Raw genomic sequence first — 15,553 nt, forward strand, 5'->3', positions numbered from 1 at the left:
GTCTGTTTACTTCCGGTAGAATGTAAGGGAAGTAACTGCGATGAAAATACCCAAATGGGCGTGGCAAGATTTATTTGATCATTTTCAATTATTATTTTTATTTATATTTTTATTTTTTTTTTTTTTTTTGGGTGGGGGGGAGGGGGGCGTACAGATGTGGATAACAAAAAATACCTGATGTTTAAATCATGTTAATGCATGAGGATATACTATTTTCAGGTTCCTCTTTCGGGGTGGGGGGGGGCGGATAACGGCCCCCGGCCACCGGAGGTCGAGAAATTTTGCAAAATAGAAAACATTTTGGTGCCTTCTGACATATCCTCCAGGCCCCTCGAGGCCGGTTTAATCTGAGGACCGGGGCCTAATTCGATCCTCGGCAAAGAAATAATCGCTCCGCCATGCTAGCCACACTGGGCGGCCTAGCCATCTCTTTCCTGAATAGCTTATTAGTAGGTCTTCAGAAAAGGTGATTTCTTGATTGATGATTTTCATTCCAATGCAATGACTGCATTCTCATTCAGTAGTGGATTCGACAGTAACAGTGTATAGAAAACGATTGACTCGGACTCGGTGGCCCTTTCCCTTGGCCAGAGGGGCCCTTTGTCAGACGTGGTGCTCTTTTGTCTGCCTTTAGGGCCCTCCCTAACCAGGATACATTTTCATTTTTCTCATCGGTTTTAGCATTTTTTCTCCCGTTTTATTTTTTCAACTTCTTTGATTTTTTTCGCGAGGAGGTTGGCGCCTCCAGCGCCTCAGCTATAAAACGCTTTTGAGCCGGACAGCGGCGTTAACATTAAATACGGCATTTCAACTAAAGGCCCGGTCCCAGTGGCCGATGGACACAAAGCGTATATGCAAAAAGGACACAGCGGACGAGCAAACTTTCGAGGTGGCTCCATCCGTTTTCATCCGCTCCAGAAATGGACAAAACTGACGAAAATTTGCGAAAACAGAACGGAAAAGAACGAACGTGGGAAGTATGTAGCTGGGATGTTAAAGGACAATATTGGTGCCAGTCATTATCACATATGTGATAGAACTGGTTAAACACGTTCCAAATATTATTTTATCACAGAGATCAATGCTACCATAGATGAGTAATCAATGTTTCAACAATAGGAAGTGACGAACGCAAAAGGAAAACACGAATTATAACTGACTGAAGTGACGGGTGATAACAGATACATGGGCGAATTTCTGCTCACTAATAATTCCTTCCAAGACCAAAAGTTGTTGTATAGGACTGTGAAAGGATATCTGACAATTCATAAACAAAATTGACTGTCACTAGATAAGAGAACATGAAAGAAAAATAGAAAAAGTCCGTGCATTACCGTGTTTTTATAAGTATAGAATGAATAAACACCCGTGAATGTACGGACTGTTTATATTTTTCTCGTGTTCTCTTATCTAATGACATTCAATAACTTTTTTGAATTGTCAGATATACTCTTACAGTTTCATATAACAACTTTTGGTATTCCAAGTAATTTTTAGTGAGCAGAAATCCCCCCATGTATCTGTTATCAACCGTCACTTCCGCCAGTTATAATAGAGGGATAACTCGTGTTTTCCTTTTGCGTTCGTCACTTCCTATTGTTGAAACATTGATTACTCATCTATCGTAGCAATGATCTCTGTGATAAAATAATATTTGGAACGTGTTTAACCAGTTCTATCACATATGTGATAATGACTGGCACCGATATTGTCCTTTAAATGGATGTTCATCGGAAGCCTAGCGGATGGAAGTGGATGACAGCCCCGACATCCTTCAATATACCAGATACATCCCAGATACAAACGCTTTGTTCGTTTTGAAAACTTTATATAATACGAGATGCATACGCTTACATCCTTTCTATTTCCGTGCTACTAACGATGTATAGACGTTCCATGTACCTTATCTTTCCTCCCCCTTTCCGTTTTCAGCTGGAGCGGATGTGAGTTGCGAGGATGCCCAGAGAATGCAGAGAGGATACAGTGGACGTTTAACGGATGACAACGGACATGGAACGTTTGGTGCTCGTATATGTCGCGCATTTACATCGTAAGTTCATCCGTTATAAAAGTTTTGTGCAGCTCAAAACTTTTTGCGCGGATGAAATCAAAGTGAACGGATGCTCGATGGATAGAGCGTATGAAATACGTATGCAATGAGTACACACCGGATGCATGGCGTTTTCAAACAGAGGTCACGTTTTTTCCCCCGTTTTACATCCTCCTTGCATCCGTAAGTGCAGTGGGACCGGGCCTTAAGTAACGGTCTCGATAATTTAATTATGATCGCGATGGCGGTAATCGTTTTTGCCTAAATTTTTCCGATGAAAATGACAGAAAACTCTAGGTTTGCATGAAAAAACCCCCCACATCTATTGCAACCGTTTAATAATATGTTCTTTGTCCTTTTTATTCTATCGTCCCCCACCCAGCCAAACTCGATTTCTCCCGACCCGTTGAATACGACAAACATCCTGACTGTTTCACTGCATGTAGGCCTATCATGCATGATTTAATATATACATTACTTATATACTCATAGATGCATATCGCTTAATGTGAGAGAATAAAGCACCATTGATGGCACTATTGCTATAATCTACTCAAATGATTCGTTACATATCACTAATTATCAGCGATCAGTCAAGCATAAGTCCTTGTCAATGTGCTCGAAATAACCTGTAGGCTAATCCCATGACGCGAGCCCTAGCGACGGTGTAGAGCAGTAACACGTTCGTTTACCCGCAATAAGAATTCAACCTATACAAACAGTATAGAGATATTTTCTACAATACAATCTGTTGTGACAATAACCAAAAGGAATACAAATATCTATTATCATATATAATAAGGTATGTTTATATATCTAAATGATTTTATTTTATGAATAATAGTACTAGAAATAGGTCTTGAGATGAATAGGGGAATTTAAACGTCAATATCAGAATTACAGCAGGGTAAAAGAGATAGGAACGAACGTCCAATACCTTATCCATCTTCGCCCCAATAAAATAATCTGGAAATTATAAGATGGAAATATAAGCAAAATTAACTAGTATTGCAAGAACTTTACAGAGTATTCGCACACGAGATATCGATAGTAAAGATATATTGACCATCATAACTATATTTTATACAGGGAAGTACGTGTAGTGGTATTTGGGTATCTACCAAGAAAGCGTAAGAATGCAATGGAACAGGGGCGGAACGTCTCGTCGACACTTTACCTAAATCATATTTCTATTTTTATGGTTAGGTGTGAAATTTCAACTGACCTGCCAACGGATCGTTTGTATGTCAACTCGGTTTTTTGTTCCAGCCGAACTACTAGACACACTTCTTAGCTTCACAAGCGCTATACTTAACAAGCCCTAAGCACACAGCCACTGCGCCCCCCTCCACGCCTCATTGCTATGAATCTCTAAACGTCTTAGTAAAATTCTAGTATCGATGCATCCTGCAGTACGGCAACGATAAGGTGCGGAGGAAAATTCTGCCGTGCAAAGGAAGAAGGCAGTATCTACACTATGATTATGTTGCAGATACTGCCTCTCTCCTTTGTAGGGCAGAATTATTCACGGGCGGCGGTGATTAGGACCAAATATATTAATATCTATATTTTTAATTTTGCAATTTGCTACACACAATATCACATCTTCCTCACATCACAACACTCCCTTTCTTCTTTGGCCTATGTTCGGTTGGACATAATGCGTATAAAATAGCATTTTTGTTTCTTCACATTTCCTTCATATCATTTTTTCTAAACGAAAGTTTTTGAAAAAGTCTAATATCTAATACATAAACCATTTAAAAGCAACAGAAAATCCCACCTCCGTTTGTATCATGGGGAACATGATTTAAAAATATCTACATACTTCAGACAAATTGCAATTGCTTAAAAGCGTATTATGCAGCGTTCTTACTTCAACGATTTTACATATTGATTTTCAATGCTTAATGATTTCTGGCAATAGCAACATCCATGTCGATTTCATAGATTTTGTGTTGATTTGTTTTGTGAGATGCCAAGCCAATGTTTGGATACACTTGATCATATGGCCATGAGTCGACAATGGAAAGAACAATTAAAGCTAAAATTTTCGAACTGTCTTTCGAAACAAAAATTTACTCGTATATAGAGCTTGACGTATCACTAATCGTAATAACCTAATAATCGGGCCTGGAAATAAAGGCTTTAGATGTACCTGACAAAATGTCCGACACTAATGAAATAGTACCTGTCATTTTCAACTTAGTGCCGGACATGTATTTATAATATCAATAAAAAAGACATATCAGTGCCAGACAAAATTACAGGCACCAGAGGTTTTGTGCCTGACAAAGCCTGAATCTGCACCTGACATTGTCTGTGATAGGTTTTTTATTTCCAGGCTTGCTGTCATAATAATATTTTTGAATGGAATTAATAAGCATTTGGCATCGGTTTCATTATTTTCAGTCTGTATTTGACTGCAACCTGTGGCTCCAAACGCATTTTTACTATAATATACTTGAGCAGAGATATAAATCTGAAAAGGGGGACTAAGTGAGGGCATATTTTATCAAGGGGTAATATACGCCAGAGCCAGGAAAACTACCCTACCAACGCCCTGCTACGCCAATGAGCACACGGTGTTTGATAGAGAGCTAACACATGTACCCTCTAAGTCCCCATTAATCTAATAATAATCCCACTTCAACAGTTCAGTGGTTGAGAATATAATCCAAACATAATCTTATTCAAATAGGAAAGACCGAACTAAATCCAATATCGTATAAGTACTACAAATTAAATATACAATGGTTTACTTACAGATATTACATTTTATCGTCGCTCGTGTGTAGACTATCAAATCTGTATACAATAGTACGTTTATTTAAGTAGTCTAACTAAAATTTTAATATAAGCACAATGGCTATAAATATATTAAGAGGCTTTCATAATATATAATCGTCAATACATGAATTTCAATTTAATATTTAATATGTAAGGACGAAACTTTTAAATTGCCTTAATACGTATTTTGTATATATTGAATGCGAGAGTGGCACAATATAGCCCGGTTGTTGCTGATGTGCCATTAAACATCAATTCATTTATTCACTGAATGAGAGGTGTCTATAGTCCGTCTCATGGACATTACGTCTGCCAACGTCATGGAACCGGGCTGTGGAAAATATCAAACATTTATATCTCAACAATGGATTGATCTGACCTAAAAATTTTAATTGAATGCAGGGGCGGTTTGTCAAAGAGAAGGTGCGGGGAGGTGGAAACCAATAATACATGCACATTTCTTATGTGCCAGTAGGTCAAGCAAAGTCAGTACCATATTACAGTCTATTTAACTTATTTCAAGCTTGATATAAATGAATTTTATGTTTATATGTATAAATTGCCAGAGTAGCGGTGCGAATCCATCTTGATATATTTTAAAATAAAAATAAATGAAATGAAATTTGTCAAAGGTTCGATACCCGCTGTCCAACTAACTTTCGGGCAACCTGACTTTTCGGTCAGGCGGGCAAAGTGAAAACAAAAATTATTATTTCATCTAGTTGGCAAAAAAATGTTCCTGAAATCTAATAAAGCACTAAGTTTACTTTTCTTTTAACTGTATACCTTGAATTTGAACTGATTGTACTATGGATTAAAGCATTTTGTCTGGAGCCACTCTACTGTGTGCGACATTTTTCTGACATCGATTATTATTTGTGAATGCAGCTGCAACAGTCTGATTGGATGGTTGGAATTCAGGTCGGCATAGAGTGGGATTTCGGTTGCAAACTGACTCGTGTAATCAGTGAGGTGTTACAATAGTTACATTGAAAAAGATGTTAATACAACCGACCGTCTTAACGCTAGGTTCCCACTATCACAATTCGCGCCAGGAAAACGCGTTTGCGGCCGTGGAACTTTCTGTGTTTTCTGACCATCAGAACTCTGCAAAATCTTCCCCTAAAGCCCAGAAAGAGATAGAAATGGGATTTAACGTCCACTCGACACAAACTAGGTAATTTCGGTACTAACATATGGTTTAATTTTATTTCAATAATTCGCTTGCGCGTAGAGGGAAACCGGAGGACCCGGAGAAAACCCACGAAGTTGGACAAGCGACCCTACTCCTTGTCACGTACAACCGGGGATTCAAAACCACGCCATTTGACTCAATGACAGGCCTTGTGATACAGCGCGCACATGCTAACCATTCGCCCCCCCCCCCCCCTCCACTAAAGTCCAGGAAATGGCTGCGTCACTCGTATTAGGGGCCCGTGCATCAGTCGATCTCATTTTGCCTAGCCCCCCTCACCCTCACCCAAACAACATCGTTATGTACGCCCCTGGCGGATATCGTATCAAATACTTTATTCATGGAAATTATATCACGCGATATAACGATTACTCTTAATATATCACACTGATCAGCAGTGAATATTCGCTAGGCCGCTAATATCACTGTGAGGTATACAGGTAACATTTCTATATAATAAAATTACTGAGAGAAGCCTAGTCGAAACGTCGCTCAGTAATAAGCAGTTATTATATTCCAGAGAAATGCCATTAAAAGAATTTATCATTGAGAGGGATGACATCGGTGCGGGTTAATGAGCTCGCAATTTTAACTTTATTTGAAGTAATAGAAAAAATAAATAAAGGTGTTTAAAGTATATTTGGATTAAATATATTTCCTAATTAGTGTAAATGAGTATATAAATGAGTAAAAGGCACCATTCCGCCCGAACATGTTCGCGTTTTGTAAAATTTGCCGGAGAGCTTCTTAGGTAACCAAAACCTTGTAAGCGCACTACTGGCCAGACAAGTTTTGATTAGATTAAATGACATAATCTAACATTGATAATCTAACATAGCATTGATTTTTAATATTTTTATACAAAAAAAGAGCTTTTATTTCAATGTATATACGCACTTTTCAACCGTTCTAAACAATTTGTGTTGTTATATGTGAATGTATATATGAATGTAGTAGTCGATTCGAAAATCTATGGTTGACTTACTTTCATCTTGGACTTGTCCGTCAATAGATGCACAAATGTCGATGTACATGCACTGGCCCCAAATATACCAACAAGGTTAGTAGTGCTTGGGTACCAGTGTCTGCTTCTGTCATATTCACACATCTTACTATTTCTGACAATTATTAAATAGCTCTAAAGTGTTCCGGTGGTTAAATTGTTAAAAAAATTCTGTTCTGTTTCAGATAACCACAGAACCATGAGAGAATGGAATCTGGTAATGCCCCATGTATGATCTACCGAAACAACAATAACTTCTTACCAAGCCTAACGGACGATCACAGACGATTCCTTATCAGTCCCGCAACTGGTACTGTTATCTCCGGACGACCTGATATGGTATTTGGTCTTGGAAAACAGAGAGATAACACCGAGGACACCATTGACTTTTCGGGTACAGTTACACTTCCTGAGGAACCGGGGAGTCATGTGGGACAGTCTGGTGAAATAGTGTCAGGCAGTACAGGGGCAATGACGACTTCGAACGAACTGGCGGCTCTCAAAGCCGAAATAATCAAAGAAGGCGGTGTTGAGATCGCCGAAATGTACAAAGAACCAGAGCATAGCTTCTTAAGAGCAAACTCGGAAGAAGGCATGTCAGAAATTTACGATAGCGTTTCCCAATACGTATCCAAGAATGACGGCAGGCTATCCAAAGAAAATTCTTTCGCTCGACCGTTGGGTAATCCTAATCAAATTCATATTGAAGAATCAGTCGCGGACTTGGATGATCAGAAAAACTGGGAAGAAGCCATCGAAAAACACAAAAATCTTGACGAGACCAGCCCAGCAGTACAAAATATTCCCCAAAAACTTTCCCGCCAGGGCAGTGCTCACGTCCGGCTTCCCTCGGGATCCGATGATAAGAGTAATTATTGGGAGAAAGGTCGTCAGTACAGAAGAGTACCAGCAAAATTGATTCGATTAGCTTCATTATCAGCAAGGTTAGTAAGAACTTTCCAGGTTAAATTCGTTGATCGATCACATGTATTTAAAATAAATAGTAATCACCACATTGTCAAAAAGCGTACATGAACTGTATTGCAAGTGGAATGTTGTAGAAATTAACCCGATCTTCCAAAAATTCGGAAGATCTTTTGGGCCAATATCAAGAGGCGTTACCTGACCACATTCGGAAAAATGGATCTTTCTGAGATCTATAACTAATAGATTCCGTAGCACAACATACATGGATACAACGCATGCAATCCAAAATGTCAATGTGATGCTAAGTTCCCACTGTCGTGCGATGCGTTACGATAGGATTGTCCCTATTTAGTCCACGATCTGGCACGTGCAGATACGTTTCCATACAATCAACACGATTGCTACGATTGACCTCAATAAAAGATAAGACCTGATAGGATTACCACGATTACTCCACGATTGAAACTACGATTTCAATCGCAGCACGAATCGTTATAGTGGGAACCTGTCATGAATGACAAAGGCCTTTAAAGGGTTTAACTCACCGAATAAATTAACATTAACATATGCCATATGAAAGGAACAGCGATTAGGACGATATGAGAATTGACACTCTTTTAATTGTGAAACACTTTCATGAATATCCGACATTCAGATACACGATCTGTCAATCGACCTCCATAACCGTAACCATAACACCAATGCAATCTGAACAGTATTAGGATATTCCAACTTTTTGATTGATATCACCCATTTCTCTGTTCTTTTATTTAAGAAATAATAAAGACAGCAACGGACAGAGTACCTTTTACAGCCCACCGAAACCAACCCCGAAGGTCATAAGTCTAGATGATGCCATTAATGCTCGTCCTCCTCTTAGAATAGATATGGAAGGGCCCACACCGTGTTCTTACTCACCACGTAATAAACCGCTTCACGAGAAGAATTCGCCGTCCTGGACGTTCGGACAAAAATGTTACGTTGAGAAAAGTAAGTGACAAATTCATCACTCACGAGATGTAAAATTAACATTTTTTTATGGACATTGTAGAATAAATAAATAGAAACATATCACCGGGTTTCCATCTCGGCCTTCCCTGTTGTACGAGCACCGTACTAGCCAACGGCCCATCTTAGTGTTGTTCACAAATGCATAGTTTGTTCACAGTTCACCTCTTGCAAAATGTGAGCTATCTTGCATGGACAGATGTCGGTCGGGTAAGCGTCAACATATTCTGTAAATAAAGCCGGGTGTGGTTAGAGAGTTTGATTAACAAACGCCGTTGAGATGTATACGGAACCGTTTGCCAAAGAGTATGCGTAGAATATATTATGTACTTTCTGTTCAATCTTTTGTAGAATTAGGCGGTATTATCTATTTAATAACACTCTGTTTTTAGTTGAACAGTTAAGCTATATTTGCCATTAATATTATGTTTGTTTTTAGTTGGTGGTGCTCGGACATCCTGGGGTAAGATATGGTTCCAAACGCCTCATGTTTGGCACAATAAAGTTGATTTTAATGCTGAAGCTGAGGTGAGTATTTGCAGATTTTTTCTGAGAAAGTTCCCGGGATTTTTCAAGCGGATTTTTCCTTGTTATTGGTGTAGGGCGGAAGGCCCAAGTGGAAAAGTATGATGAAAATCCGACGTCTACCGAGTATTTGTTGGAGTGCACGTTAAATAACCCTTGACAATTGGAATTCGTCGAGGCTTAAGCGGAAACGCCACTGTCAGGACAGAATTTCCCTCATAGCACACTGTTTGGCATAAAGTTAATTCTAACAACCCCAATAAGAGAGAGAAGAGAGAGAGAGAGAGAGGGAGAGAGAGAGAGGTTTTAACGTCCACTCTAGGTCATTTCGGCACTAACACATGATTCAATTTTATTGAACTAATTCACTTGCGCCTACACTGTAAATAATTTTTGTGTATTTTTACCGTAAATTTACTGGCAACTTTCTGCCAGTAAAATGATTGTATTTTAACATTGACTTGTAAATTTACACCTAAGCGGTAGATTTAGATTTACAAACACCATGTAAATTTACAGTGAGTGTAAAATAACTTCGATGTAAATTTACATAGTGCTTGTAAATTTACACTGTGGTTGTAAATTTACCTCAAAGTTATCTTACACCCACTGTAAATTTACACTGTGGTAGTAAATTTACCTCAGAGTTATTTTACACTCACTATAAATTTACGTGGTGTTTGTAAATATAAATCTACCGCTTAGGGGTACATTTACAAGCCAGTGTTAAAATACAGCGATTTTACTGACAACTTTCTGCCAGTCATTTTACGGTTAAAATACAATTTAAAGTGTATATTTACTTGAAATATACTTTGAAAAGGTGACATTTTTATAGGAAATGTGTTTTTCCCCACTCGGCTAAGTAGCCCTAGGTTCGATCCTGGCAAACACTTAAAGGTTTTGCGGACCTTTCAGCCGAGCATGCAAAACATCATTCGATAATGGAAAGAAATTAAATAAAATGACGTTTAACGTCCTACTGTTCTGCTTCTTACAATGGGAAGTGTAGGAGACATGACACGAAACAAAATGTTCCACACAACCCTATGTATGGCATATCACTGTGTTCATACGCCAGTTAGGTGCATTCAGATTTTAAATAACCTATTTCTCTAAAATAGGCTAATCTTACTGACATAACAGTAAATATTTCGCACAAAATTCGATATGTGGTCGAAGGGAAATAACTGATTTAAACACCATTTGACAGTAAATTTACAATTTGTTGTAAAAATACTATTTCAAATGACATTTCTTTTAATATACAGCTCACATAATGTAAACTGACATATGGTTGTATTTCTATATTACGTTTGATGTAATATTACATGTGGCCAAAGAGGGAATGCAGGGATCGAATACCCAACCTCTAGGCTAGCGAGCCAACGTCTTACCCACTTAGCCCTCGTGACCCCCTCATAAGTGGACTATAGACGAAAAGTAATAAAGCCTTCAAAGGTCTATCAATGTTAAAGTTCTAAAGAGATGTACAATTATACGTTTCCTGTAAATTGTACACAAATATATCCCGTATTTAAACATGTTTGAATAGTAGAATTACTCCATAAACAGTTAAAATACAACATACATGTACTTTTAACCAACATAGCTGTATCAATACAGATACATGTAATAAAAATACAGTTCTAACTTGTAAAACTACACTTGTATTGTTAAATTACCATTTTCTTTTACAGTAATCCCATGTTACCTCACTAATACAGTAAATTTATAGTATAAAAAACATGCAGTGGTGTTATTACAGATTACATGTAATAAAAATACAGTTCTAACTTGTAAAACTACAATTTTTTTGTTAATTTACCAATTTTTTACGGTAATCCCATGTTACCACACTAATACAGTAAATTTAAAGTATAAAAACATGCAGTGGTATTTTAACCGCGTTATGTTAAATAAATTACATATTTTTCACTGTAATTTTACATTTATTTTTAACAGTGTAGGTGTCTTTAGCAGTGGGAGAAAACCGGAGGACCCGGAGAAAACCCACGAGGCTGGACAGGCGACCTTACTCCTTGCCACGTACAACCTGGGAATCGAAACCATGCCAGTTGACTCAATGATACGGCGCACATGCGCTAAACATTCGCCCCCCCCCCCTCACACACACACATACACACACACCAAATCCCAATAAGAGGTAGGGACAAGAAAACAATATAAAAAATGGTGAACGTCATAATTTATCTAATTTCAACATTTATTCTTCAGTGGCCATCGCCAACTCATTACCCACAACCACCAACACTTGGAACTAAGCAAGCTACAACTATAGAATCACCAGCCTTCACTTTTGGTTCTAAGCCAAAGAAATCCTCTTCTTTAATTAAACCTGGTACGTCTCACATTTCACTATTTTCGCAGTTGTATAGTTTATAACGGTATGATTATAATATTCCTATTTATGTTGGCAACATTGCCGGAGAATGAAAACTTTGAATCTGTTTGAAAATAGATATCTGTCGTTCCGTGTATTTGGTTGGTCCGAGTGGTCTTACAATATGAATTAATTGGTCCGAGTTGGCTTTTGGTTTGGTCCGAATAGTCTTTTGGGTTGGTCCGAGTGGTCTCTATTTTGGTCCGACTGGTCTTTTTATTTTGGTCCGAGTGGTCTTTGGTCCGAGTGGTCTGGATACCCTTCAGTCGAATTTCTCGATATTTAAAGCCTCCAACAAGACATCGCGGAATTTTCTATAATTTAGGATTTTTAAATTGGTAGGTTGGTTGGGAGTCCACCAATCACAATTTGCGCACTGAACACGTTCTTAAAGAAACGTCAATTGACCAAAATGAACTGTAGTTAACAACCGAAAAATAAAACGAAACGAACTGCATGTAGTTACATCTCTCCTTAACTGAGCAAAACATTATTTGTACCCGTATATTTTTAGGATCTGAGAATATGCCATCACCAGTAGATTATGATAGACAACTAGCCGACAGACAGACCCATGAACGACATCCAGCATTCACACACCAGTTTAGACGTGATGGTACTGTACTATGGGAAACAATCGGTGTGTTTAAAAATTTCTCTTCCTTTCAGTCTTTAAGAACTGGCCGTTGTTCTGTCTTCGTAGTGTTTGACTTAGTAGGTGTCGATCTTTGTCCATAGTCTGGCAAAAACTTTGTGAAAGGGACATGGGAAAGGACATTCCGGGTCAGAACTAGGTATTTCTGCGAATGTCCGAAAATAATATCTTATAGTTCATTTTTACCGAAATCAATTGTTTCATTTGAATCATTTGGGTGGGCTGCAGCTGACCCAATCCCCGCCTCTCGACCGCCAACAGAATAGCATTTAAAAGCTAATGAATGAAACCTCGTTTTCCAATGAGAAAATCATGGCTTTGAAAACGCAGGAAAGTGTTCGCTGTTTTGATAGAGTTGCTAACCCGGTTTAGTGTTTTTTAAATTATATATTTTATTTCTTCAGAACCAACTCCTGGACCTGGCGCCTACTCACCTAGATCAACTCGATCAACCGGTTTACACAGATCATTTACAATAGCTGGTATGCGGAGAGAGAAATCCCACTTTCTTGGCCCATTTTCTCATTTATAGTGCCTTTTGTGTGAATTTCCTTGAAAACATTGTCATTGTTAAATTGTTCAATATGCTATACCAGTGTCGGGGCTGCAGTATAAACTTTAGGTTTCGATTTCTAGTTTCGATTTAATTCAGAAATATCCAGGTGTACAAACATACATTCAGAAAGGACACATGAGAAACACGATCGCACTTACAGGCTTTAGATTCATTTCCTATAAAACAAGAGCAGACACCTTGCTACCCGATATTCCATTATCCCAGTCAGAGCAAAAGAGTGGGACGTTAAGCCCCGTTTCATTTCATTTCACCACTCTGTGATTTGTTAGTTGGCGTCACGAGGAGTACTTCAAGGTGGGTGCCAACAATTAGAAACAAGATCGACGGCTTGATGCAGCAATGTAGATCTGACGAAATAAGAGAAAGGGATATGGAGACCACAGTGTGATGGAAAATTTAAGCAATAGGAATCAGTTGTAAAACTACAATATTGTGATCTCTAATAGGAACATCAGTCCAAAAATGGTTTAATTCCGATCAGTATTCAGAGCCCGCCGTCATTTGGTTGTCCACAAAGATTTAATGAGAGCCCAATTTTAAATCCAAGCCAGGACATTATCTAGCGTTGGTATTTTGATTTTGTTTTCTTAATTAAATGTTAAACATACATTATGCAAGAGCTTAATCTGTCTGTTGCAGGTCTTTCTTTAGGCATGAAATGTTATCTTAATTATTAATTAGACATTAATTAACATATCCAGACCAAAATCAACTCTAGATGGCATCGCTAGCCTGCGATCTTTAGTGGATTATGAGCTGTTTTACTGCATAACTTTCCTTCACGATTTAACGATTAAATGGATAATCGATACTATGCTGTTTATCGTACTCACTTTAGTAATGATGATCGAGGCTAGGCAAAAATTTCAATCGCTTAGTTCTCGGTTCATAGTGGATCAATTTGAATGAAATTTTCAGCAAATTGCCTTTACATTATCTAGTTTTTAACTATTATAGTGAGAACTGCCAACTCTTTCTTTATCTAATCTCACATAATGTATCTTTAAATAATCAATTTAAGTTCATATTAGTGTGGATAAAACTGTAAGAAATTTAATATTTTAGCTACAAATGCCAATGGCGCATCGTGTTACTTTTAATTAACGCCGTTGTAGAAATTGTAGTAGCGCAGATGTCTAGGACTATTAGGATGCAGTGAAGTGGTATCAGATGTTCCTGAACTTTATGTTCTCTTCCATACACTGATTTACAATGAAATCGTAATCTTTCGCCAATCCCTAGTTTCGAATCTTTTATAACAAGTGGACAATCTGGCCACGGGCCTATCTCGTGTCATAAACATAATTATGTATAACACTATGATAGTCCCCACAACCGACCCTCTTCTTTTGAGCTGCATTCTTTGGTAAGACATAATGATTATGTTTAACCTACAATCAACTAATCAATCGTGTTGTTCGCGGTGGTCTTATTCATTTGCTGCAAGCTAGTATTTAAATAAATAATTTATATTTCAAGAGATATTCCTTTTTCGAGAAACGTCTTCACGAAGTCAAAAATGTTTCCTCCAAGGTAACATCATGGCTATCTACATGGAGTGGCTAAACTTTGAGTGCCACTTATATTTCTTTCTTTTTTTAACAATTTGTTTTATTCATGTGAACATGTGGACAGGGATTTATGAAACAGGCCAGGCCTTTTTCAACATCTGCCTCTTCATGTCGTTGAATTATGTACATAAATGTATATAACAATTCTTGCTGTGCCAAAACTTATATGCCATATTTGTATTGAATGTTAAAGTGAAATTTTGTTGACATATTTAGTATGTAAATAAAGATAAATTTGATTAAAATTCCCCACCAATAGCTAGTGGCTTATGCAGAATTTCGCAAGGATTAGGGGCGACAAGAAGGGTCAAAGATACCGCCAGAAGAACATCATAGGAAACTGTCCATTGTTTGATGTAGGGGACCGTGTGTAATGGACTGGTAAGATGAGACCAGTGTTTTCTGAGTGTTGACCAGCCAGCCCTTTATCAACATCCCTGCCACAATATTACCATGCTCTCTTTGAATATCAGACAGGAAAGAAATTATGAGAACGACAATATTATCAAATCAACAAGAAAACTAAAGTTAACTCCTCTTTAACATCATGTATTATGTACGTAATGCAAGATAATAAATACTTCGTCAAATGTCATTCATACCAATAATCTCCACCACTCTACTTACACAGTCTATCTATCAATTAGTTAGATCGTAAGTACAGTCTAACCGTACTTATATTAAGACATTTCTTGGAGAGAGAGAGAGAAATGGGGTTTAACGTCCACTCGACACAAACTAGGTCATTTCGGGACTAACATAATTATGGTTAATTTGATTTCAATAATTCGCTTGCGCGTAGGGTTCTTTAGCAGTGGGAGGAAACCGGAGGACCCGGAGAAAACCCA

The 15,553-nt window shown here is 38.0% G+C and overlaps 1 protein-coding gene across 1 annotated transcript; it reads left to right on the plus strand.

Moving 5' to 3' along the window:
• Positions 1 to 2,743: 2,743 nt before the first annotated feature.
• On the plus strand, positions 2,744 to 14,871 carry LOC126812613 (uncharacterized). The gene is made up of 7 exons (XM_050539082.2): positions 2,744 to 2,852; positions 7,224 to 7,982; positions 8,741 to 8,955; positions 9,413 to 9,501; positions 11,737 to 11,860; positions 12,417 to 12,542; positions 12,962 to 14,871. The coding sequence occupies exons 2-7, from the start codon at positions 7,246 to 7,248 to the stop codon at positions 13,087 to 13,089; spliced, it is 1,419 nt and encodes a 472-aa protein (XP_050395039.2). The 5' UTR covers positions 2,744 to 2,852; positions 7,224 to 7,245; the 3' UTR covers positions 13,090 to 14,871.
• The last annotated feature ends 682 nt before the right edge of the window (positions 14,872 to 15,553 follow it).

This window comes from Patella vulgata, chromosome 1 (assembly GCF_932274485.2).
Source record: "Patella vulgata chromosome 1, xgPatVulg1.2, whole genome shotgun sequence".
Classification (NCBI taxonomy): Eukaryota; Metazoa; Mollusca; class Gastropoda; family Patellidae; genus Patella; species Patella vulgata.